General features: G+C 43.9%; 1 protein-coding gene and 1 non-coding gene across 2 annotated transcripts; one reads left to right on the plus strand and one right to left on the minus strand.

The window, feature by feature from the left end:
* The first annotated feature begins 1,322 nt into the window (after positions 1-1,322).
* Positions 1,323-21,051, plus strand: med16 (mediator complex subunit 16). Its single transcript, XM_030131708.1, is given in 20 exon segments — positions 1,323-1,523; positions 2,062-2,252; positions 3,549-3,656; positions 7,559-7,728; positions 10,121-10,190; positions 10,193-10,401; positions 10,769-10,918; positions 11,056-11,161; positions 11,894-12,049; positions 12,180-12,275; positions 12,278-12,405; positions 12,669-12,875; positions 13,425-13,635; positions 13,989-14,028; positions 14,030-14,120; positions 14,435-14,627; positions 14,881-15,100; positions 18,289-18,299; positions 20,296-20,374; positions 20,526-21,051. Coding segments are annotated over 19 exon segments (2,514 nt in total). The 5' UTR covers positions 1,323-1,523; positions 2,062-2,110; the 3' UTR covers positions 20,653-21,051.
* Positions 21,052-21,832: 781 nt separating this feature from the next.
* Positions 21,833-21,905, minus strand: trnam-cau (transfer RNA methionine (anticodon CAU)). The gene has a single exon. It is a non-coding gene; the product is annotated as a tRNA-Met (tRNA).
* Positions 21,906-26,844: the final 4,939 nt, after the last annotated feature.

The following is a 26,844-nucleotide window of genomic DNA, read 5'->3' on the forward strand; positions in this document are numbered from 1 at the left end:
ATCTGGCTCAAATTTGACTCAGACATCTATCTCCCAGGCATACACCCATTTATCAGAAAAATGTGAAATTCGGAGCCATAGCGCCCCCTACAATTTTACCTTTATGAAAATTACCTCACGTTAGACATACGAACACCAATTTGCCTCAAATTTGAATCAGTTGTCAATCTCCCAGGCCTACACCCATTTATCAAAAGAAATTGCCACTTCGCTCAGTAGCGCCCCCTACAAATTTACCTTCACCAAAATTGCATTAATTCAAACATACGAACACCGATTTGGCTCAAATTTGACTCAGTGGTACATCTCGCAGGTCTACACCCATTCAACGGAAGAAATTTAATTTTAGCTGCATAGCGCCCCCTACAGATTTACTTATACAAAAATTTCTTTAGTTTGGACATAAAACCAAAGATCTGCCTCAAATTTGAATCAGTTGTCAATCTCCCAGGCCTACACCCATTCATCAGAAGACATTGAAATTTGGTGCTAGAGCGCCACCTGCTGAACGATGGACATACTTCTACTGGACGTGCCCGTGGCGAGGGCCTTTAGATGTCGCTTGTGGCTTTAATTTTTTTTTTATTGACAATATACAAACAACTTGGCATCCGTATTAAAGAAAATACAAAGGCACGGGTGCAAACAGGAATACATAACAAGTTGGTTTTTATCTTCTTTGCACCAGTTACTCCTGTTTGTTTTCAGAAATTATTGCAACTAATGTGGTTTTATTCAACATTTGTACAACCAGAACCACAAATTATAATAAATACTGAAGGGAGCGGCAGTGGCTCAGCTCAAGTCACCCAGTTCACCCACCCTGTCCCCCTTTGTTTTTATCTTTATTTAATTAAATTTTTCGTCTTGTTAAACTGTGCATTTGATTGTGAATAAAGCATAAATCAGGAACTTTATTTAATCTTTTTTTTAATTTTATTTTTCTTTTTGTTAAACTGTACATTTGATAGTGAAAAGGCATAAATCAGGGACTTGCCTAAAAATGACTGAGTGGTACCCAAATATTCATTTTTTTCCTCGTTTTCTTTGTCAGTCATTGGTTTTTCGTGCCTGAAAGATCCAACTGAGGGTCGAATGATCTCACAGAAACGGCTGACCGTTGATGCAGATGCAAATAAATCCAAACTACAGTCAAATAAAGTAAATATATAAGGAACGTACGTATCATTAAACACGTCTAAATAAATATTTTCAGGGTCATTAAACATATATTCACCCTTTACCTCGTGAACACGGATTTTACTCTTTTGTTTTTAACCGTGTTTCCGTCAGGCGGACGCTGGGCAGCTATAAGAGCTGAGGGGTCCTGACACTTTGTCCAACTGAATGAATGGTGGCAGATTTGTTTCGAACATTAGCCATCGACGGATATTACCGTTTAAATCTGGAAACAGCAGACAAATACTGCAGACTTTTGGATATTTTAAAGGTTTATTGTCGTTTCACAGGAGGACTGACAGGTTTGTTTTCATCTACGTCTCTGGACTGGAATTTGGAGTAAGGTAAGCTAACGTTAGCCGTTAGCCGTTAGCTTAGACACAGTTCAAGTCCTCCTCTGTGGTCCAGATCCAGCGGTGAAACAGGGACACATGTCCCGTTTATTAGTGTCTGTGTTTAAATTAAATAACTTATCTCCATGTTTAATACATGTATGAATAGGTCTGAGTCAGTGCTGTCACATAACACATGCTACAACTGACACAAAGAACATTTATGGGTGAAAATACTTAAATTCTTGCTGCGTGACACGGGGACTGAAAATGAACATCATTATTATTGACTTTATTCAAATGTATAACACCTGCTGTTCTCATCATAAATGGACCCTAAATGAAACATAGGGTTTTAGCTCTGACGATAAATTACGACTGGGATCAATATTGGGTCAAAATGTGGAAATGATCAGTTTAGATGAACACTAACGTGTCTGTTTGTGGTTTAATAGAATTAAAGGGTCTGTAAATGTAGACCTAAATTGTGCAGTCCTGATCTGGTTTGGATCTGGTCCTGGATCAGACATCATCTCCTGTGTGTTTTCAGGTGAGGCCTTCTCCTCCGGGCCTTCAGTTTTTAATTCTGTGGTGGAAACATGGAGCTGGCGTACGTCTGTGACTGGGAGAAGCGTCCGAAGAGCACCCACTGCCCGTCCATCCCTCTGGTCTGCTCCTGGTCCTGCAGGAACCTGGTGGCCTTCACCACCGACCTGAAGAACGACGACGACGACAACAAAGGTACCCACCCTTTGACTGGCTGAGACTCCTGTCACTCAAAGCAGACACACCCTCCACAGGTTCCCTTAAAGCTGGTGGGTGGTGACCCTAAAGTGGGTCCGAACCTGTTTCCAGTGGGTCTTTGGGCCTTTGTCTGGGTTCAAATAACGTTATTAAACCAAATCCCCAGGTCCCCATGTAAACAGTGGGTTGATCGTTCATTTGCTGTTACTGCTCCTAAACTGTAGAACTCGTTGCCTCCTGACTTGCGAGTCCTCACTGACCTGCCCCTGTTCAAGTCCAGGTTAAAGACTCACCTGTTTAGATTAGCTTTGAAACCTTAGCACTGAAACACTATTAGGTCTGAATTAGGGATGCACCAATACCGATACGAGTATCGGGCATCGGCTCTGATACTCAGTGTGTGTACTCATATTCATACTCGTAAAAGATATGCTATACAACTGCACCGATACCACTTATGGCTGTGTGACATTCCTAGTTCAGTGCAACAGGTATACGGCGGTGGAATAATGAGTGTGGAGACTGAACCAAATAAATGACGCTGATAAAAGTAACGGTGACTGACAGTAACGTTCCAGACACAGACAGATACAGACGCAGCGTTCTGTCCGTCCTCTGCGTACATTCCATCTGTTTTCCAGGTGCTGGAGGATGAGTACACAGATAGAGAATACCAGTGGAACCGCCGGGGATACAGAGCGGTGCGGACCGCCGCCAGCGGAAGTGAAAACCAAACTTCTCACTCATTTGTCTTTTCTCTTCCTGCTGAAGCTAAACTTTTAAACCTCACCAGCAAAAATGCTGCAACATTAGTATCATAGTAGTGTTCCCTCTGTCTACAGGTTTGTTATTAGTGACTTTCTTCTTCTTCTTCTCATTAAACTTTCCTCTTCTTCGTGGTATTTGTCCAGTATGGTTAATTCAGCGGCGCCCCCTGGTGGATTAATTAACAAACGCTCATTCCAACATTAAATGTCAGTAGCAGCACTTTGTTCCAGTCAGACTAATGACAACGACAATAAAGCACATTTACAAAAGGAACTAAGAACTGGAATGGGATTACTAAGGACTAGGATCAGTACTCAGTATCAGCAAGTACTCAAATGTAAGTACTCGTACTTGGTCTGGAAAAAAGTGGTATCAGTGCATCCCTAGTTTGAGTCTGTGGTCTCTTTTATCACTGCGTGTTGTGTCTGGTCCGGTCTTTGACGGCTTATAGTGGGTCCTGAACCCAGACCAGTTCAGAACCACTGGACTAAAGCTGTGTTGTGTGTATGTGTGTGTGTGTTTCAGATGTCAGTCACATGATCCACATCATTGACACCGATCACCCTTGGGACGTTTACTCCATCAACTCAGGACATGCCGAGGTCATTTCCTGTCTGGAGTGGGACCAATCAGGTGCGAGCGTGGGTTCTTCTGTATGAGGTTCAGCTTATTCAGACGATGGATCCAGACCCTCCTTTGGTCCGACCCCCATCAGAGTGAACACCAGCGGGCCTGGTTTAACCTTCAACCTGCTGTGAACTAGGGCTATAAGAAAATATCGGTTCTGCAATATGTCACGATATTTCATTTCACAATACTGTATCGATATTAAAAAGTACTGTATCAATATTTTTAGGTATTTATTCAAATGCAGATAGTGTGGAGGTTCATTTATGTTTTTTTGTTTTTCTTTGTTTATATTTTAATTATTCTTATTTAACAATGGATATGGTTACATGACGTTTTTTAAATCTGATTTATTTTTCCAGAAGAACTTAATCCGGAACTAAAGTACTTTCTCTTCTGTTTCCATGGAAATGTTAAACCCGAAAAAATGTTTACATGAGAAACGTTTATTCAGTTCTCACAGCCCTTCTGTTAGCTTAGCTTAGCCCTTCTGTTAGCTTAGCCCTTCTATTAGCTTAGCCCTTCTGTTAGCTTAGCTTAGCATAGTCACTGCATTTCCATGGTCACATGTAGCCAGTTTTTTAAAGGTGATTTGTCGTCTTTTGTCAGTGATTTTGTGAAATCCGATTCTCTCTAATTATTTCTTCAGATCTGCGACTTACTGCACTCATACAATCTGTGGACTGTTGTGTTGATGGAAGTTGGAAAATCTTTTGTTGAAGGGATGCATGTGCTAAATTAGCTTTGCTTTAGCGTTTTAGCTTTGCATTAGTTTTTATTTCCCAGATTTTCTTCCTGCAGTAAGTCACATGACCATGATCTGAGCCTCAGTTTGTGATCATATTGACCCCAGCGGACTAAAGGAATGATTAGGGAGAACTGAACTGACCAAAATCACTCCTAAAATACTACAGATCACCTCTAAAACCCTAGCTACGTCTGAGCAGAGAATGCCATTCTGCTAAGCTAGGCTAAGCTAAGCTAACGTTAGTGCTGCAGTTCAAACTGTTTGTCCCACTTGTTGAACTCATTAGTTCAGGACAAATGAATGAATCCAAAGCCAGTGTTGAACTGTTCCTTCAGGGTTTTCCAGGCTGGTAGATCCCATCAGAATATTCCACTGGAACGCTTTGGGAAGACTAGACTGCAGTGCAGATTCTTCCACCAGCGCAGAATGTGTGCATCATCGCCACAGGACAAGACACTGAGCATGTGCAGAATGGAAGGAATAAAATCCAAATGGAATAAAGGCTTTACATGTCCAGGAAGAATTTAGAGCGCAGTTAAAAGAGGATTAAACCACTGACTTTAATCAGGTTTAAATTTAATCTGAACTTTTCTGTTTCAACTGGAATAAGGTGTTTACATGGACATCTGAAATAGGATCGAACCTTTATCAGATTAAACCAGGAAGAACAGTTGTCATGGAAATGCATGGAATGTTTTATTCAATAATGTTGGTTCCTTTGTTGGGATTGAACTCAAATCCTGTTCTGATGTTAGTTGTGAACTAATAGAATCTGAACATTTGAACAGGATCTGAAACTGGAATGTCTGTAAAACAGAATTTCAGTTTGAACACAGGAACATTTGCTGATAGAACATGAGATCCTGTTGGGATCAAATACAAATGTGTTTAGTATTTGGGCAGATTTCTGCTGGAATTCAATTCTTCCAGGAAATAATCATTTAAAAAAAGAAATGAACCAAAAATTGGCTTTTTAACAGTATCATGATATATCGTATTGTGATCCTAGTATTGTGATTTGTATTGCATCGCCAGATTCTTGCCGATACACAGCCCTAGTGTTAACAGACGTTAGCATCTGTCAGTATCACCTACTGCACACGCCTGACTTTATCTACTGTTACTATCATTATTATTATTATTATTATTATTATTATTTTATATTGTATTCAGTCACTTTAACACATTTGACAGATATTTTAATCTGTATTTTTCTATTGTACTTAAAGTTTATTGTCTTGTGCTGCTGTACATTTGAATTTCCCCCTTTAGGGATCAATAAAGCATGTAGAATAGAATAGAGTAGAATAGAACACAATAGAATACAACAGAATACAATAGAATTGAATAGAGTAGAACAGAATAGAGTGGAATAGAACACAATAGAATAGAATAGACAGCCTTTATTGTCATTGTGCTCCTCCAATCAGTGCAACAATATGATTAAAACACCAGTACAACAGAAATAAGAACAGAGTGAATATAAAATTACAAAAACTAAAAATAAGATCAGAAAATAGAATAGAAATTTTACAAAGTAACAAAATATAGAGCAAAGAAATAAGAAATAAAAATGGATAAAAAATAGACGCAAATTTACAGTATTAACAGTATGTAAATATATGAAGAATATTAACAATATGTATTAATGAAAACACTGTGTATATCTTGTCTTGTCTTGTCCAGGGAAAAAAAAGACTGGTTTAGATTAAATATCTTTTTTGCAGAGTGTCCTTGAACAGGCAGCAGAAGTTACAGAAAGCTGAGATTTAAGCCAAACATCCACATTAAAAACCAACCTAACACACCACACGAGGAATTTAAAAGGTACAAAAAGTCAAATGAACAACGTCCTTGAAGGTCAGTGTCTGTACCATCCGTCTGAGAATGTATTAGTGTAAACATATAAATGATGGGGCCTATGACGGTGCCCTGAGGAATCCCACTGTCAGTTTAATAGAACACAGATTTACAGCAGCGGTAAACGTACGGCCCGTGGGCCAAAACAGGCCCACCAAAGGTTCTAATGTGTCCCACAGTCTGAATTTGGAAAAATGACCCTAAAGTTCTTCAGAGTCAAAGGTGTCATAGTTGTTTTAGTTCAGGTTCCACATTCAGACCAACCAGAAGAAATATGTAACTGTTGTCATTCTTGTCCTGGAACTACTCTACACTTATTCTTTGTGTGAACACTCTTCTTCTAATTTCTGATCTAAAATTGAAAAAATATATCATATCTAAAAGTAATGAAAAAATAACTATAACGTCTCAAAATGTAATTACATATTTTAAACATGACATTCGTAATTTAGGATTTGTTGTAAATTTGATCATGTTATTTGGAAAATTTCATATACACCAAAATAAATTTACCAAAAACAAGCCCAAATTTTAAAGTCTTTCTGATGGAATTTGAAAAATGTATTAAATCATTCGATTTTATCATTAACAAATAAAGCACTAGCACCCTGGCAATTTATAAAGAATTCTTTAAAATAGACTGAACTCTCTGATGTATTTATTTATTTATTTTTGTTCGATATGTTTGGTTTTTTTATACTGTTATTTGCCTGTTCTGCTTTGTGTCGTTATCCTCCTCACACCCAGCTATGGGTTTTCTGTCCACATTTGTGGACAAAAGTTTCACAACTTTATACAAAAAAAAAGAAAAGAAAACTGTCCAGCACAAAGGACATTCCATAAAAATTTAAAAACTGCATCTGAAAAAACTGCTGCATCATGATGTTTCCAATATAGGCACTGATTGAATAAAAACCAAAAAAAGCTGGTACTTTACTGACATTTCCTGGGTCTGAGGAGGTTAAATTTATGCTTTTTTTATTTATTTGTTCAAATGCTTTTTCTTTTTGACATCTTGATGTTTGTTCAAAATTTATATGTCTTGTATACCCAAATATTTTCAATAAAAAAAAAAAAACTAAACATTTGGCCCAACTGTGATCTAATAAATAATAGAATAATAACCTATTAATAATGACTCCAAATTTAAATCAAAATGTCATTGTAAAAAGTTGGTATGGGGTCGGTATCTAATCCTTAAAAAAATTGGATCAGAAGCAAAAAAGTCCAGATGGAGACATGACTACTTCCCTTTCCTTCTGACACCTGTTGTTGTTCTTGTTGTTGTTTTTGTTTGCAGGTTCGCGGCTGCTGTCCGCAGACGGGGACGGTCAGATTAAGTGCTGGTCCATGTCCGACCACCTGGTCAACAGCTGGGAGAGCGTCCTGTCCAGCTCTCTGGACGGAGACCCCATCGTGGCTCTGAGCTGGTTACACAACGGAGTCAAACTGGCGCTGCACGTGGAGATGGTCCGAACCGTAACGCCTTCACCTTCACCTGTCACATGGAGGGATGTAATGATAGGAACATGTCAGATCACAGTTACCAGTATTATCGCAGTATTTATTTATTTTTTCATTTATTTATTTGTATCAGACATGTAAATAGTTCCAGTCCATAGAGTATACTAAACATTAAAAAAAAAATAACAATTAAAAGGGTTATAAATATAAAAACATGCACACACCCTGTCTTCAATAACAAGTCTAAAGATGCTGGTGCCAGTATTTAACAAGTGTGGAATCTGCATTAAAGTCAGAGTTAACTATTGTAAAAATCACAACATTTCTAGAGTGACTTAAACGCAGTATAAAATTCAAAATTGCTTTCTGTAACATCTCATAATAAGAACGAACCTTATTAAAACAGAACATACCACTAGCACTACAGCTATGATAAAGACCATGTAGAATATGGAATCCTTTGTTAAAAGCAACTCTGAGTGAGCAGTACAACATTTAAAATGAACCCATATGTAACAGAGAGAAATATTCCAGCAAAAAGATGTGAACAATTTATTCTTAATGGTAGAACAAAAATAAAACCTGCGAGAGATAAAAAATGACTCCTGCCATAAAGACTCCTAACCTTAGTTTGAATGTCACTATCATCACTAAGATTATCAGAAACTATCTGTCCAAGGTACTTGTAGGTTTGGACATATTCTAATGGAAGGTTATTCAACTCAAGTTTAGTTTTTACATTGTACCTATTTGTGTCAAACAGCATCATCTTTGACATTTTGTTGAAATTGTGCTCGAAATGTTCAAAAAGTACTGATACACACTGAAATAATTTAACCTAGTTGTATTTTGAAAAAAAAAAAAATCCCAAATAAATAATAGTCCGAATGTCCCTTCTGTGTCAGAAACATTCCAATATTAACCCTTAGTGGTCTGAGTCTATTTTCCGTTTTTCAGTCCTTTTGATTTGGCTTTTATATACTATAGAAACAAATGTTTACTATACCCATGTTTGGGATCTGTTTTTTAGCACAACTTCATCTATATCATCTGTTATTTTTCACTTTAACCTAGAGCTGCAACCAATTAATCAATGAGGTGCTTGAAGCCAATGCAAATATTCCAGATTCGATTAATCGACTTGAATTGATTGAAGGGAAATTATTCTATTGCAGTTTTCCTGAATTGAAGCTTCTTTGTGCGTCACAATAAGTGTCCGTGTGAAACACAACAGTGGAACCGATGTTTAACAGCAGAGAAATGAAGGAAACAAAGCTTTGATTCAGCAGAATTGTGGTTGAATGACTTTTTTTGGATCACTTTGAGTCAATTAATCGGTTGCAGCTCTACTTTAACCTGCTGTATCAGTGGTGTCAAACTCATTTTAGTTCAGTTCCACATTCAGCCTAATATGATCTAAAGTGGGCTGGACCAGTAAAATAATATAATAATAGTATAAGAACTTTTGAGTGGAAAAAACAGTAAAATTCTGTAATGAAAATGTTTAAATCTACGAACTGTACTTGAACATAACATGAACAAATATGAGCAACCTGAAAATTCAAAGTGCAATGTTAACAGTTTTACACCTTAGTTTATAATTGATACATGTGCATCACAACACGTACAGATCACAGTTTATCTACAAATACACAAAACATTCAATAACAGAGAGAATATATTTAAAATTCCACATACGTCTGTTAGGACATTTCAGGTCATTCACATTTTTTGTAAAAGGATAGTCTGTAAATGTAAACATTTTTGTGAAATGTAACTTTTTCTTTTTTTTTTTTTTTACACTACGACAAAGAAAAATGTACAGTTTTCATTATTAATAGGTTATTCTGATAGTATTTTACTGGTCTGATCCACTTTAGATTGAATTGACCTAAAATGATTCTAACATCTTTGATTGTTCATATCTTCTGTGTAATTTTTGCATTTCACAAATTCATCCCAGGGGTCGGACTAGACACTTTGGCAGGCCGGATTTGGCCCCCGGGACGCATGTTGGACAACTGTGTTCTATATCAACATAAAAGGACAGAAAACACACAAAAAAAGAAAAAAAAATCCAATTTGAAAAATGTATGCAATTTATTACATAAAAACACACAGATGCTTAACGAACCTTTTCACAGACTTTAAAAGTGAATATTGGCTCCAAATATTAGGTATAGAAAATTAAAATTGTAATAAATTAAAACTATACTCAAATATTTGGCATAAAAGTAGATCTTTACATAAAAGTGCGGTAATCAAACACGGTCATCATGGTAATTAGAATTTAAACAGTCATACTGTCTGCGATTTTACCGCAGTTTATCGTTATACCAGTAATTGTTACATCCCTAGTCACATGTTTTTCCGCCTCTCTGACCTCTTCCTCCTTCAGTCTGGATCCACGAACTTCGGAGAGAAGTTTTCGCGGGTGAAGTTCTCACCGTCTCTGACGCTGTTCGGGGGAAGCCCATGGAGGGCTGGCTGGCGGTGACGGTCAGCGGCCTGGTCACCGTGTCGCTGCTGAAGCCGGGCGGCGCCCTGCTGACCGCCAGCGAGAGCCTGTGCCGGCTGCGGGGCCGCGTGGCGTTGGCTGACATCGCCTTCACTGGAGGAGGGAACATCGTGGTGGCGGCGACGGACGGGAGCAGCTCATCCCCCGTCCAGTTCTACAAGGTCAGGTCAAAGGTCACCGCAGACATCAGCCTTTATTTACAGCAGCTGGGACTGTTTTACTGCAGTTCAGCATTTTCCTCAGTATCCATTAATTAGTGATTATTAATAAAGCAGTTGGCTGTGAATTCTGTTCATGGTAACTCTATCTGGAGCTATTATGGTCTGTTTCAGTCAGTTCTGTTAGTTGTTGGTTGTTGGTTGTCTTTGGTGATTTAAAGGGTTCATATAAAATGTTCATAAAAACAGCACCTTGACGTTCTGGAATATTCTTTTCAGCAGTTCTGTGTAGTTTCCAGCTGCATGTTGACGTGTTAAAGCTGTTGTTTTAGAGTGCGACTGACCCCTAACCTCTGACCTCTGTGTTCAGGTGGTGGTCAGCGTCGTCAGTGAAAAGTGTCGCATCGACACCGAGCTGCTGCCGTCTCTGTTCCTGCGCTGCACCACCGACCCGCTGAGGAGGGAGAAGTACCCGGCTGTGACCCACCTGAAGTTCCTGACCCGGGAGAACTCGGAGCAGGTGAGCCCAGTTCAACAGCAGAACTCAGAACCAACAGACAGGTCCTCAGATGAATCTGAACAGAACAAAGGCAGCTCCAGCAGAACCTTCAGAACCCGCCTGTGTGTGTGTGTGTGTGTGCGTGCGTGCGTGCGCAGGTTCTGCTGTGTGCGTCCAATCAGAGCGGCAGCATCGTGGAATGTTGGTCCCTGAGGAAGGAGGGACTTCCTGTCAACAACATTTTCCAGCATCGATCTCCAGTCGGTGAGAAACACACTTTAACATTCCAGAGTATGTGGGTGAGCCAGTTTAAAACGTAATAATAATAATACAGGTGTATGTATGCATATGAATGTGTGGTGGTGGGAGGGGCTGTAGTTGCGAATTGGCAGCCACGTTTCTGTCAGTCTGTCCCAGGGCAGCTGTGGCTACAGGTGTAGTTTACCACCACCAGAGGGGAATGTGAGAGCGAATGAAGAATGGATCAAAAATGTAAAGCGCTTTGGGTGTCTAGAAAAGTGCTGTATAAAGTCCAATCCATTATTATTATTGTTATTATTATTGTTATTAATATAATATATAATAATAATAAATAATAATAATAATAATGGTAATGATAATAATAATGACAATGATAATAATAATATTAATAATGATAATAATTATAGTGATAATAATAATAATGGTGATGATGATAATGATAATAATAATGACAATGATAATAATAATATTAATAATGATAATAATTATAATGATATAATAATGGTGATGATAATGATAATAATAATGAAGATAATAATAATTTAGTGTTTTTAGCGTTAGCTACTTTAGCGTTGTTACAACATTGCAAACATGTCATTTAAAGGGTTAAAAATATAACAGTTTTTGAGTATTTGGTATTTTCGTTTATGGGATAATGGAGGGTTAACCCTATGGCTCTGTCACATGACACGATGCTCCTGACCTCTGACCTCTGACCTCTGACCTCCGCTGTAGTTGGGGAAAAGCAGCCGACCATCCTGAAGTGGAGGATCCTGACCACCACCAACGACCTGGAGAGGGTGTCAGCCGTGGCCCTGCCCAAACTGCCCATCTCCATCTCCAACACCGACCTGAAGGTGGCGTCGGACACCAAGTTCTGCCCCGGACTGGGTGAGAGCGCACCTGAACAGCACCTGAACACACCTGAACACACCTGAACGCACCTGAACGCACCTGAACACACCTGAACACACCTGAACGCACCTGAACAGTCCCTAACCCTACCCCTGTGTGGGTCCAGGTCTGGCTCTGGCCTTCCATGACGGCAGTATCCAGATCCTCCACCGTCTCTCCCTCCACACCATGGGCGTGTTCTATGGCTCCTCCTCCTCCTCCGGACCGGTCAGCGTCCCGGAGACGAGTCCGCCATCAAGCGCCAGAGGACCGGAGGCCCCGCCCTCCACTTCAAAGCCCTGCAGTTCTCCTGGACGTCGCTGGCGTTGGCAGGAGTCGACAACCATGGAAAGGTCAGTGCACACCAATGACCTCTGATGACCTCTGATGACCTTTAATGACCTCTGATGATCTCTGATGACCTTTAATGATCTCTGATGACCTCAGGGTGGGGGGGGGTCATTCATCTATCCACTTATTCATTTCATTCTTTTATTTGTCCTTCGTGTGTTTTCTAATGTTGTTCTCCTTCCTCCTCTTCCTCCCTCTCCTCCTCCTCCTCCTTCTCCTCCTCTTCCTCCTCTTCCTCCCTCTCCTCCTCCTCCTTCTCCCTCAGCTCCACATGCTTCGGGTCTCTCCTTCTATGGGTCAGGTGTTGGAGTTGAACACCACCCTGCTCCACCTGCTGTTCCTCCTAGAGTACTGCATGGTGACGGGCTACGATTGGTGGGACGTCCTGCTGCACGTCCAGCCCACCATGGTCCACAACCTGGTGGAGAAACTGCACGAGGAGTACATGAGGCAGAACCAGGCACTGCAGCAGGTACCACACAGACGAACTACAGACACACAACACAACAGACACACAGCAGACACAACAGACAAAACCACACAACAGACAGACAACACAACAGACATTCAAATGTACTCTAAATTAATCTAATTTAATATAATCTAAATTAATGTTGTTTATTCAAATGTAATCTAATTTAATCCAGTTTATTCTAATGTCATCTAAAGTAATCTAGTTTATTCTAATTTAATCTAAATGAATCTAATTAAATCTAATGTAATCTAAATTAATGTAGTTTATTCTCATGTAATCTAAAGTAATGTAGTTTATTCAAATGTAACCTAAATTAATCTAATTTATTCTAATTTAATGTAAATTAATGTAATGTAATCTAAAGTAATGTAGTTATTTCTTATGCAGTCTAAATTAATCTAGTCTCATCTGATCGTTACCTTCTGATGACAAAGTTTTTCATCCAAACTCAGACTAAAATTCTTAAAACTCGGATCTAGACCAGTCCAATCAGACCAAATCCACCTCTGTCCTCTCTTTTTTTTCGCTGTTGTCGTCCTCCTTCAGGTCCTGGCAACGCGCATCGTGGCGGTGAAGGCGTCTCTGTGTAAACTGTCGACTGCGACGGCGGCACGGGCCTGCGACTTCCACGCCAAACTGCTGCTGATCGCCATCAGCTCCACCTTAAAGTCTCTGCTGAGGCCGCACGTTCTCAACACGCCGGACAAAAGCCCGGGAGACAGACTGACCGAGATCTGCGCCAAGAACACTGACACCGGTACGACACAGGGGACGGAACCGGGGGACACGGGGGGACACGGGGGCACAGGGCGGCGGAGGTGGAACCAGGGGAATGGATACGGAACCAGGGGACACTGGGGGGCAGGTACGGAACCGGGGGACACGGGGGCACAGGGGGGCGGAGACGGAACCCGGGGAATGGGTACGGAACCAGGGGACACTGGGGGGCAGGTAGGGAACCGGGGGACACCAGGGGGCGGGGACAGAACCAGGGGACACGGGGACACCGGGGGATGGCGGGGACCGGTGACAGAACCCCAGTACGCCAGGGGGCGGGTGACAAGGCAGCCATGCAGTCTGGATCGGTTATTGATGGGCGTCTTTCCTCAGATATCGATAAGGTGATGATCAACCTGAAGACAGAGGAGTTTGTTGGACGGCCCTCCCTTACAGTCTCTGCAGCAGCTCATCCAATGGGTGGGAGACTTTGTCCTCTACCTGTTAGCCAACCTGCCCAATCAGGTGAGAGCACGACAGCACCATGAACAGACCAGCCAATGAGAACGCAGGGAACAGAGCGTCAGCCAATAAGAACGCAGGGAACAGAGCGTCAGCCAATGAGAACGCAGGGAACAGAGCGTCAGCCAATGAGAACGCAGGGAACAGAGCGTCAGCCAATGAGAACGCAGGGAACAGAGCATCAGCCAATGAGAGCACAGAAAGACAGAAAATCGTACTAATTCTCTTTGTTTTTGAGTTGATTTCTGTTTCATTTCCGTTGTGTTCTAACCCATGCATATGTGTGTGGTTCCGCCTGGTTCTTCCGGGTTCCACAGGGCTCCATGGTGCGTCCGGGCTTCGGCTTCATGAGGGACGGGGCGTCTCTGGGCATGCTCAGAGAGATGCTGGTGATGATCCGGATCTGGGGTCTGCTGAAGCCCGGCTGCCTGCCCACCTTCACCGCCACCTCAGACAACCAGGACAGCATGCAGCTGCTGTTCAGACTGCTGACCAAGCTGTGGATCTGCTGTAAGAACCAGGACCAGAACCACAACCAGAACCTGCTGACCTGTCACTGTCACACACTCACATAATAAAATAGAATTAAACTACACATAAAGACATACGAGGTTTTCTGTGGATGTCGTCTCTGTAGTTAATAATAAATGTAAGACAGAATAAAACACAATTCAAATCCTCGTGCACATAAACTGTTTGTACATAAACCGCCGTCCCTGAAGGTGGCCGGTCCTAACTGACGTGTCCTCCTGTCCGTCATCAGCCCGGGACGACGCCCCCCCCCAGGACCCGGACGACACCCTGATAGACGAGTGCTGCCTCCTTCCCAGTCAGCTGCTGGTTCCCAGTATGGACTGGCTGCCGCTCAACGACGGCGTCATCGTCAAACTGCAGGGAAAACACCCACTGAGGCTGCAGTTCGGAAAGGCCTGGTCCATGTCCGCAGGGGGGGGCGCATCCACCCCCCTGGAGGTCTACACCAGGTAGGACGCCCAGACCACCTGGACCGCATAGATCTGAACCCTGACACACTGTGCATGTGGCCCAGTTTAACCTTTACGTTTCACCTTAAAGCTGTGGGAGACTTTCGTGCCCAGTTGTTCATGGTCTCTGTCCATCCTCAGTCTCATGAATCTGTTCGTCTGTCTGCCAGTACTCGGCTGAATCCAGTCTGCGTTATGGTGAGCAGTTTCTTAGTGCCATCTACCAGAAATATTCCATGTCTTTACAGAGCCAGTAGGGAACTCGAGCATCTTCAGAATTTTGTCGTGATGTGTAGGCCTGGGTATCATGGCCAATTTCCATAATTGATTTGATTTCGATTCATAAGGTTCTGAATCAGTTAATTTTGATTTGATTTGATTCAGTATTGATTGATTGATTCAGTTTCATTTAGTGAAACCAAAGTACAATTTTGAGTTGTAACTTGATTTTTGACTACTGCAGCCATGCAACACAGAATCAGTACTGATATTAGAAAGGAAATCAATCTGACATTTCATCAGTAAACAGATGAATCTACTGTGAAATAAAGAACAGACACAACATGTGCATGTTTGTCCAGTGGCTCAGAATGGACTTCTTCATCTTTATTCTGTTTTATTCCTGCTGCTTCCAGCCTTAAGGCTCATTCCTGTCACCCTGGGGCACTGACACCAGTTTGACCCCTGAAACAGACTCATGTTGGGCCCTTGGTACAACAAACTCACTGGAGGGGGAGGGTGGGCGGAGCTTCGTGATTTACGGTTTGCTACTTCTCTAATTCCGCCCTCAGTCACAGGTGATCCAAGTTAATATTTCTAGAACGACTGGCTTCTGTGACCCGCCTCCACCAACCACTGCGGGTTCCAGTTTGAGGCCTGGAGGACCTCCCACTGAGGGGTTTTCCCCACCCTTCCTCCCACTTAGGAGTTTTCCCCACCCTTCCTCCCACTTAGGGGTTTTCCCCACCCTTCCTCCGTGTTCCTCCTGCGCCAGAACTGACGTGAACACGACCAAGACGCTCTGTCTCCATGAGGGGCTTGCGAGACAGAGCCGGATGTGCTTCTGCATTGGCGGTTTCTGGGTCATTTACTCGCGGTCCTGCTCTGAAAAACCGATCTCATCCACCATTAATCGATTATCCATCCATCCATTATCCACCGCTTATCCGGGCCGGGTCGCGGGGGTAACAGTCTAAGCAGGGATGCCCAGACTTCCCTCTCCCCAGACTCCTCCTCCAGCTCTTCCGGGGGGACCCCGAGGCGTTCCCAGGCCAGCCGAGAGACATAGTCTCTCCAACGTGTCCTGGGTCTTCCCCAAGGTCTCCTCCCGGTGGACATGCCCGGAACACCTCCCCAGGGAGGCGTCCAGGAGGCATCCAAAACAGATGCCCAAGCCACCTCAGCTGGCCCCTCTCGACACGGAGGAGCAGCGGCTCTACTCCGAGCTCCTCCCTGGTGACTGAGCTCCTCACCCTATCCCTAAGGGTGCGCCCAGCCACCCTGCGGAGGAAACTCATTTCGACCGCTTGTATCCGGGATCTTGTCCTTTCGGTCATGACCCAAAGCTCATGACCATAGGTGAGGGTAGGAACGTAGATTGACCGGTAATCGAGAGCTTCTCCTCTCGGCTCAGCTCCTTCTGAACCACGACAGACCGGTACAGCGACTGCATCACTGCAGACGCTGCACCGATCCGTCTGTCAATCTCACGCTCCATCCTTCCCTCACTCGTGAACAAGACCCAAGATACTTGAACTCCTCCACTTGGGGCAAAGACTCCCCACCGACCCGGAGAGGGCAAACCACCTTTTTCCGTTCGAGAACCATGGCCTCGGATTTGGAGGTGCTGATCCTCATCCCGCTCGCTTCACACTCGGCTGCAAACCGCCCCAGGGCACGCTGAAGGTCCAGGTTCGATGAGGCCAACAGGACAACGTCGTCTGCAAAAAGCAGAGATGAAATCCTGTGGTCCCCAAACCGGATCCCTTCCGGCCCCTGGCTGCGCCTAGAAATTCTGTCCATAAAAATTATGAACAGAACCAGTGCCAAAGGGCAGCCCTGCCGGAGACCAACGTGCACCTGGAACAGGTCTGACTTACTGCCGGCAATGCAAACCAGACTTCTGCTTCGGTCATACAAGGACCGGACTGCCCTTAGCAGAGGGCCCCGGACCCCATACTCCCAAATCACCCCCACAGGATACCACGAGGGACACGGTCGAACGCCTTCTCCAGATCCACAAAACACATGTGGACTGGTTGGGCAAACTCCCATGAACCCTCGAGCACCCGATGGAGAGTATAGAGCTGGTCCAGCGTTCCGCGACCGGGACGAAAACCGCATTGTTCCTCCTGGATCCGAGGTTTGACTATCGGTCGGATCCTCCTCTCCAGTACCTTGGAATAGACTTTCCCTGGGAGGCTGAGGAGTGTGATCCCCCTATAGTTGGAGCACATCCTCCGGTCCCCCTTCTTCTGCCAATCCAGAGGTACTGTCCCCGACTGCCACGCGATGTTACAGAGACATGTCAGCCAAGACAGTCCTGCACATCCAGAGACTTAAGGTACTCAGGGCGAATGTCATCCACCCCCGGTGCCCTGCCACCGAGGAGCTTGCCAACCACCACGGTGACTTCAGCTTGGGTGATGGACAAGTCCACCTCTGAGACCTCAGCCTCTGCTTCCTCCATGGAAGACGTGACAGTGGGATTGAGGAGATCCTCGAAGTATTCCTTCCACCGTCCGACAACATCCCCAGTCGAGGTCAGCAGCTCCCCACTTCCACTGTAAACAGTGTTGGTGGCGCACTGCTTTCCCCTTCTGAGGCGCCGGATGGTTTGCCAGAATTTCCTCGAGGCCGACCGATAGTCCTCCTCCATGGCCTCCCCAAACTCCACCCAGACCCGAGTTTTTGCCTCCACAACTGCTCGGGCTGCAGCTCGCTTGGCCTTCCGGTACCCATCAGCTGCCTCGGGAGTCCCACGGGCCAACAAGGCTCGATAAGACTCCTTCTTCAGCTTGACGGCATCCCTTACTTCCGGGGTCCACCACTGGGTTTGGGGATTGCCGCCATGACAGGCACCGGAGACCTTGTGACCACAGCTCCGAGCAGCTGCTTCGACAATGGAGGTGGAGAACATGGTCCACTCGGACTCAATGTCCCCAGCCTCCCCCGGGATCTGGGAGAAGCTCTCCCGGAGGTGGGAGTTGAAGACCGCACTGACATCAGGCTCTGCCAGACGTTCCCAACGACCCTCACACACGTTTGGGCCTGCCGAGTCGGTCCGGTTTCCTCCTTCGCCAGCGGATCCAACTCACCACCAGGTGGTGATCGGTTGACAGCTCTGCCCCTCTCTTCACCTGAGTGTCCAAACACGCGGCCGGAGGTCTGATGATACGACAATGAAGTCGATCATCGACCTCCGGCCTAGGGTGTCCTGGTGCCAAGTGCACTTATGGACATCCCTGTGTTGGAACATGGTGTTTGTCATGGACAAACTGTGACTAGCACAGAAGTCCAATAACAAAACACCACTCGGGTTCAGATCAGGGAGGCCGTTCCTCCCCATCACCCCCCTCCAGGTCTCACTGTCGTTGCCCACGTGGGCATTGAAGTCACCCAGGAGAATAATGGAGTCCCCAGTCGGAGCACCATCCAGCACCCCTCCCAAGGACTCCAAAAGGCCGGTACTCTGCACTGCTGTTCGGCCCGTAGGCCGAGACAACAGTGAGGCACCTGTCCCCGACCCGAAGGCGCAGGGACGCGACCCTCTCGTTCACCGGGGTGAACTCCAACACCTGACGGCTGAGCTGAGGGGCTATGAGCAAGCCCACGCCAGCCCGCCGTCTCTCACCGCGGCAACACCAGAGAAATGGAGAGTCCAGCCCCTCTCGAGGGGTTGGGTTCCAGAGCCCAAGCTGTGTGTGCAGGTGAGCCCGACTATATCTAGTCGGTATCTCTCAACCTCCCTCACAAGCTCCGGCTCCTTCCCTCCCAGCGAGGTGACATTCCATGTCCAAAGAGCTGGACTCTGCGTCCGGGGATCGGGTTGTCGGGCTCCCTGCCGTCGACTGCCACCCAATCCACATTGCATCCGGCCCCTATGATTCCCTCGGTGGGTGGTGAGTCCACCGGAGGGCGGGCCCACGTTGCTCCTTCGGGCTGGGCCCGGCCGGACCCCGTGGGCATAGGCCCGGCCACCAGGCGCTCGCATTTGAGCCCCAACCCCAGGCCTGGCTCCAGGGTGGGGCCCCGGCTGCGCCATACCGGGTGACGTCACGTTCTTTAGTTGTTTTTCTTTCATAGGGGCTTCTGAACTGCTCTTAGTCTGGCCCGTCACCCAGGACCTGTTTGCCTTGGGAGACCCTACCAGCGGCATAAAGCCCCCGACAACAGAGCTCCTGGGATCATTCGGGCACTCAAACTCCCCCACCATGATAAGGTGGCAGTTCAAGGGGAGATTAATCGATTATGCAAAATTAAAAAGAAATCGATCTAAAATCGATTAAATTGATTTTTTTACCCAGCCCTAATGACGTGCATTGTGGGAAACGCTGGTTTGCTCCGCTGTCTGACAGCGGCAGCTGCTACAGACACGAGGCGGAAACAGCAGGAGCTCCCTTCCCTCTGTGCGTAGTCCTTCAGCCGTTTCCACGTCGTTTGTTTCATTCGTATAATATCATATGGTCGTGCTGCCGCTGTCGTAATGCAAGAGATTCAGCTGAGTAATGACAGACGAACAGATTCCTGATACTGAGGATATGACTGAGGATGGACAGACCTGATGAAAAATTGGTCACGAAAGTCTCCCGCACCTTTAATTTAAGGGATTTATCTGCCTTTATTCTAATCTGATCCACCCTGAATTTGACCTGTTTTCAGTGTAAAATCCTGTGTTTTCTAGATTTAATTCACTGATGATGTAGACGTTGATTAAAACTCACTCAGTTCAAATGTTATTTATTAAATCAGAAAACTGAAGAAAATTTTTTTTTTTATTTTCAATCAAATTTATCATTCATTATTAAATAAACTTCCCTTTTACGCTGATGATCCTGACGTTTACATGGTCCTTTGATCATGTCCATTTCCTGTCGTATTCATCGTATGTTTTATCAGTGGTTTGATTGTATGTTTTATCGTAATTTTTATTGGTGCTTTTGTCGTATGTTTGATCGTATGTTTTGTCGTAGGAGTCCCCTCCCAGAAGATGGACAATCTGCGCTGTGTCCACATGGGCGTGTGTCCAACTGAGGAGAGCAAGGCCTGCACCAGGTACGAACATGTCCACGTCCACATCCACGTGCACGTCCATGTACACGTACACGTCCAGCTCATCACCAGCAGTGGGAGTGGAGGGGGCGGAGCTTCACAGGCAGAGGGGCGGAGTAGGCGGAGCTTGACCTCCCTCTGTGTGTGTTTTCAGGTGTGGTTGTGTCACGATGCTTCGATCTCCGAACAAAACCAACGCCATGAAACAGTGGGAGCAACGATGGATTAAGAACTGTCTGTGTGGAGGACTGTGGAGGAGGATCCCCCAGAGCCAGACCTGAACCACCTGGACCTGGACCTGGACCAGGACCAGGACCGAGACCCAGATCCAGACCTGAACTGACCCTGTCTGTGTGGAGGACTGTGGAGGAGGATCCCCCAGAGCCAGACCTGGACCTGGACCTGGACCAAGACCCAGACCCAGACCTGAACTGACCCTGTCTGTGTGGAGGACTGTGGAGGAGGATCCCCCAGAGCCAGACCTGAACCACCTGGACCCAGAGCTGAACCAGGAACCAGAGGGTTGGTCACATGACCAGACTGTGATCATAAACAGGTTCACAGTTCAGATCCTTTACAGACTGGGTTCATTCATCTGATTTCATATGCAATCTGTCTTTTTTTTTTTTTTACTGTAAATAGTTTTTTTCTCATTTTTAATAAAACCAACAATAGACACATTTTACTGTTTATTGGACTTTTTACAAATAATTGACCCTTAAACTGTGTGAATTGAACTTGTTCATATAAATGTGTTTAATGTAAAAACCACAGTTTGACCCAAACTCTGGTTTTTCTCTGAATAGTTGTTGTTGAATTTAGTAGGAGATCGAGGGGGAACCAGCATTCTCGAGTCAAGCATTGCTTAATTCAAGATTTTTTTTTGCTTAATTCAAGTTTCTTTTTTCTTAATTCAAGATTTTTTTTTGCTTAATTCAAGATTTTTTTTTCTTAATTTAAGATTTTTTTGCTTCATTGAAGTGTTTTTTTTTTTGGCTTAAAGATTTCTTTTGCTTAATTTTTTTGGCTTAATTCAAGTTTTGTTTGTGTTTTTTAATTCAAGAATTTTTTGCTGAATTCAAGGTTTTTCATTGCTTTATTAAATTTTTTTTTCTTCATTCAAGATTCTTTTTTGCTTAATTCAACGTTTATTTTTCTTTTATTAATTCAAGATCTTTTTTGCGTGGCATTCTAGATTCAAACCAACCCAGATTTCTGTTCCTGTTTATGGAAGGTCGTCTCATAATCTGAAGGTCGTGAGTTCAACCCTCACACGGGGCAGAGGTTTTAGACCCATGTGGATCCAAACAGGTTCAGCAGAAGTGCAGAACGAACAGAGGAAACATGATGAATCTGAAACAGAAGAACAGCTGTTGTGTCCCTGAAGTCCAACCCAAACGGATCCGTCCTGTAGATCAGGGGTGTCCAACGGACTCATTTCCTGGTGACATGTAAAACCTCTGCCCCGTGTGAGGGTTGAACTCACGACCTTCAGATTATGAGACTGACGCGCTGCCTACTGCGCCAACGAGGCTCACATCCACAGGTCACATGACCTCAGTCCGTTCACGGTCAGTCTGTCACAGACGTTTTGTCCACACGCTCCAAAAACTGTCTGAGGTCATGTGACCAAACCTCCTGTTCAGCCTGGTTGGTGCAGTAGGCAGCGCGTCAGTCTCATAATCTGAAGGTCGTGAGTTCAACCCTCACACGGGGCAGAGGTTTTAAACGTCACCTGGTAGTCCATCTGTTTTTCAGTTCAAATGTGTGGATCTGAAGTGTGGTCCAGTTCTGAGCTCAAGCCCAGTCCACATCAGTCCTGGTCCTGGTCCTCCACCTGTCTGCAGTGGTCCTCTTCCTCCAGGGGTCTTCTCTGTCCACCAGTGTGTGGGGTCCTCAGAGGACTGTCCCTGATCCCTCAGGTGGACCCAGGACCCTGAGGACCTGGACCTGCGTGTTTAAAGCCTAAGGAGACTTTCATGACCAGTTCTTCCTCAGATGTGTCCCTCAGTCACATCCTCAGTATCATTCCACTGTCTGTCATTCCTCAGCTGAATCTCTTCGTCATGGGTGTGTCCTCTGTCACAGACACTTTGTCCACAGTGGACATGTTTAGACCACATACTACAGTCCAGTGGTCTGAGGTCATGTGAGGTCAGATGTTCCTAATCTGAAAGGGTGGGTTCAACCCCCCCACCCCTCCGCCCACGGGGCAGATGTTTGACTCAGATTGGTGCAGGTCAGTGTCCGTCCACATCCTGTTGGACTGATCTGAGACAGAACAGATGGATGTATAACCATGTGATGAGTTCAGTCCAATGACACAACAGTATCACCACAGTGGGCGGGGCTAGGACTGACCGCCGCATCACCACAGTGGGCGGGCTAGAACACAGGTGTGTTTGACCCATTCAAACCAGTGGAGCATTTCCAGTGAACCCATTTCAGTCAGATCAGTTCATGAATCAGTCGGACTGGGACACGTTTGGACAGACTGTTTGTTTTGTTTGGACAGACTGTTTGTTTATGTTTGGACAGACTGTTTGTTTATGTTTGGAAAGACTGTTTGTTTATGTTTGGACAGACTGTTTGTTTATGTTTGGACAGACTGTTTGTTTATGTTTGGACAGACTGTTTGGTTATGTTTGGACAGACTGTTTATGTTTGGACAGACTGTTTGTGTTTGGACAGACTGTTTGTGTTTGGAAAGACTGTTTGTTTATGTTTGGACAGACTGTTTGTGTTTGGAAAGACTGTTTGTTTATGTTTGGACAGACTGTTTATGTTTGGACAGACTGTTTGTGTTTGGAAAACTATGTTTGGACAGACTGTTTTGTTTGGAAAGACTGTTTGTGTTTGGACAGACTGTTTATGTTTGGAATGACTGTTTGTGTTTGGACAGACTGTTATGTTTGGAACTGTTTGTGTTTGGACAGACTGTTTGTTTGTGTTTGGACAGACTGTTTGTGTTTGTTTGGACAGACTGTTTATGTTTGGACAGACTGTTTGTGTTTGGACAGACTGTGTTTGGACAGACTGTTTGTTTATGTTTGGACAGACTGTTTATGTTTGGACAGACTGTTTGTGTTTGGACAGACTGTTTATGTTTGGACAGACTGTTTGTGTTTGGACAGACTGTTTGTTTTTGGACAGACTGTTTGTGGTTGGACAGACTGTTTGTGTTTGGACAGACTGTTTGTGTTTGGACAGACTGTGTTTGGACAGACTGTTTGTTTATGTTTGGACAGACTGTTTATGTTTGGACAGACTGTTTGTGTTTGGACAGACTGTTTTGTTTGGACAGACTGTTTTGTTTGGACAGACTGTTTGTTTTTGGACAGACTGTTTGTGGTTGGACAGACTGTTTGTGTTTGGACAGACTGTTTGTTTTTGGAAAGACTGTTTGTGTTTGGACAGACTGTTTGTGTTTGGACAGACTGTTTGTTTTTGGACAGACTGGTTTTTTTTTGACAGACTGTTTGTGTTTGGACAGACGGTTTTTTTTTTGACAGACTGTTTGTTTTGGACAGACTGTTTGTGTTTGGACAGACTGTTTGTTTTTGGACAGACTGTTTGTGTTTGGACAGACTGTTTTTTTTTTTGGACAGACTGTTTGTGTTTGGACAGACTGTTTGTGTTTGGACAGACTGTTTTTGGACAGACTGTTTGTGTTTGGACAGACTGTTTTTTTTTGACAGACTGTTTGTTTTTGGACAGACTGTTTTTTTTGGGACAGACTGTTTGTTTTTGGACAGACTGTTTGTGTTTGGACAGACTGTTTTTTTTTGGACAGACTGTTTGTTTTTGGACAGACTGTTTGTGTTTGGACAGACTGTTTGTTTTTGGACAGACTGTGTTTGGACAGACTGTTTTCGGACATACTGTTTGTGTTTGGACAGACTGTTTGTTTTTGGACAGACTGTTTGTGTTTGGACAGACTGTTTTTGGACAGACTGTTTGTGTTTGGACAGACTGTTTTGGACAGACTGTTTGTGTTTGGACAGACTGTTTGTGTTTGGACAGACTGTGTTTGGACAGACTGTTGTTTTTGGACAGACTGTTTGTGTTTGGACAGACTGTTTGTGTTTGGACAGACTGTTTTTGGACAGACTGTTTGTGTTTGGACAGACTGTTTGTGTTTGGACAGACTGTTTGTTTTGGACAGACTGTTTGTGTTTGGACAGACTGTTTGTGTCTGGACAGACTGTTTGTTTTTGGACAGACTGTTTGTTTGGACAGACTGTTTGTTTTTGGACAGACTGTTTGTGTTTGGACAGACTGTTTGTGTTTGGACAGACTGTTTTTGGACAGACTGTTTGTGTTTGGACAGACTGTTTGTTTTTGGACAGACTGTGTTTGGACAGACTGTTTGTGTTTGGACAGACTGTTTTTTTTTTTGACAGACTGTTTGTTTTTGGACAGACTGTTTGTTTTTGGACAGAAAGGGTTTTTTTTGACAGACTGTGTTTGGACAGACTGTTGTTTTTGGACAGACTGTTTGTGTTTGGACAGACTGTTTTTTTTTGACAGACTGTTTGTTTTTGGACAGACTGTTTTTGGACAGACTGTTTGTGTTTGGACAGACTGTTTTTTTTTTTGGACAGACTGTTTGTTTTTGGACATACTGTTTGTGTTTGGACAGACTGTTTGTTTTTGGACAGACTGTTTGTTTTTGGACAGACTGTTTGTGTTTGGACAGACTGTTTTTGGACAGACTGTTTGTGTTTGGACAGACTGTTTGTGTTTGGACAGACTGTTTGTGTTTGGACAGACTGTTTTTGGACAGACTGTTTGTGTTTGGACAGACTGTGTTTGGACAGACTGTTTGTTTTTGGACAGACTGTTTGTTTTTGGACAGACTGTTTGTGTTTGGACAGACTGTTTGTGTTTGGACAGACTGTTTTTGGACAGACTGTTTGTTTTTGGACAGACTGTTGTGTTTGGACAGACTGTTTGTGTTTGGACAGACTGTTTGTTTTTGGACAGACTGTTTGTGTTTGGATAGACTGTTTGTGTTTGGACAGACTGTTTTTGGACAGACTGTTTGTGTTTGGACAGACTGTTTTGGACAGACTGTTTGTGTTTGGACAGACTGTTTTTTGGACAGACTGGGTTTTTTTTTGACAGACTGTTTGTTTTGGACAGACTGTTTGTTTTGGACAGACTGGGTTTTTTTTTGACAGACTGTGTTTGGACAGACTGTTTGTTTTTGGACAGACTTTTTGTGTTTGGACAGACTGTTTTTTTTTGACAGACTGTTTGTTTTTGGACAGACTGTTTGTGTTTGGACAGACTGTTTTTTTTTTTGGACAGACTGTTTGTTTTTGGACAGACTGTTTGTGTTTGGACAGACTGTTTGTTTTGGACAGACTGTTTGTGTTTGGACAGACTGTTTTTGGACAGACTGTTTGTGTTTGGACAGACTGTTTGTGTTTGGACAGACTGTTTGTGTTTGGACAGACTGTTTTTGGACAGACTGTTTGTGTTTGGACAGACTGTTTGTGTTTGGACAGACTGTGTTTGGACAGACTGTTTGTTCTTGGACAGACTGTTTGTGTTTGGACAGACTGTTTGTTTTGGACAGACTGTTTTTGGACAGACTGTTTGTTTGGACAGACTGTTTTTGGACAGACTGTTTTGTTGGACAGACGTTTGTGTTTGGAAAGACTGTTTGTGTTTGGACAGACTGTTTGTTTGTGTTTGGACAGACTGTTTGTTTGTGTTTGGACAGACTGTTTATGTTTGGGCAGACTGTTTGTTTGTGTTTGGACAGACTGTTTATGTTTGGACAGACTGTTGTTTGTGTTTGGACAGACTGTTTGTTTGTGTTTGGACAGACTGTTTGTTTATGTTTGGACAGACTGTTTATGTTTGGGCAGCTGTTTGTTTGTGTTTGGACAGACTGTTTGTTTTGGACAGACTGTTTTTGGACAGACTGTTTGTGTTTGGACAGACTGTTTTTGGACAGACTGTTTGTTTTTGGACAGACTGTTTGTGTTGGACAGACTGTTTGTGTTTGGACAGACTGTTTTTTTTGGACAGACTGTTTGTTTTTGGACAGACTGTTTGTGTTTGGACAGACTGTTTTTGGACAGACTGTGTTTGGACAGACTGTGTTTGGACAGACTGTTTTTGTTTGGACGACTGTGTTTGGACAGACTGTGTTTGGACAGACTGCTTTTGGACAGACTGTTTTTGTTTGGACAGACTGTGTTTGGACAGACTGCTTTTGGACAGACTGTTTGTGTTTGGACAGACTGTTTTTTGGACAGACTGTTTTTTTTGGACAGACTGTGTTTGGACAGACTGCTTTTGGACAGACTGTTTTTGGACAGACTGTTTGTGTTTGGACAGACTGTGTTTTTGGACAGACTGTGTTTGGACAGACTGTTTGTGTTTGGACAGACTGGTTTTTTTTTTGACAGACTGTTTGTTTTGGACAGACTGTTTGTTTTTGGACAGAAAGGGGTTTT

Source organism: Sphaeramia orbicularis, chromosome 4 (assembly GCF_902148855.1).
Source record: "Sphaeramia orbicularis chromosome 4, fSphaOr1.1, whole genome shotgun sequence".
Classification (NCBI taxonomy): Eukaryota; Metazoa; Chordata; class Actinopteri; order Kurtiformes; family Apogonidae; genus Sphaeramia; species Sphaeramia orbicularis.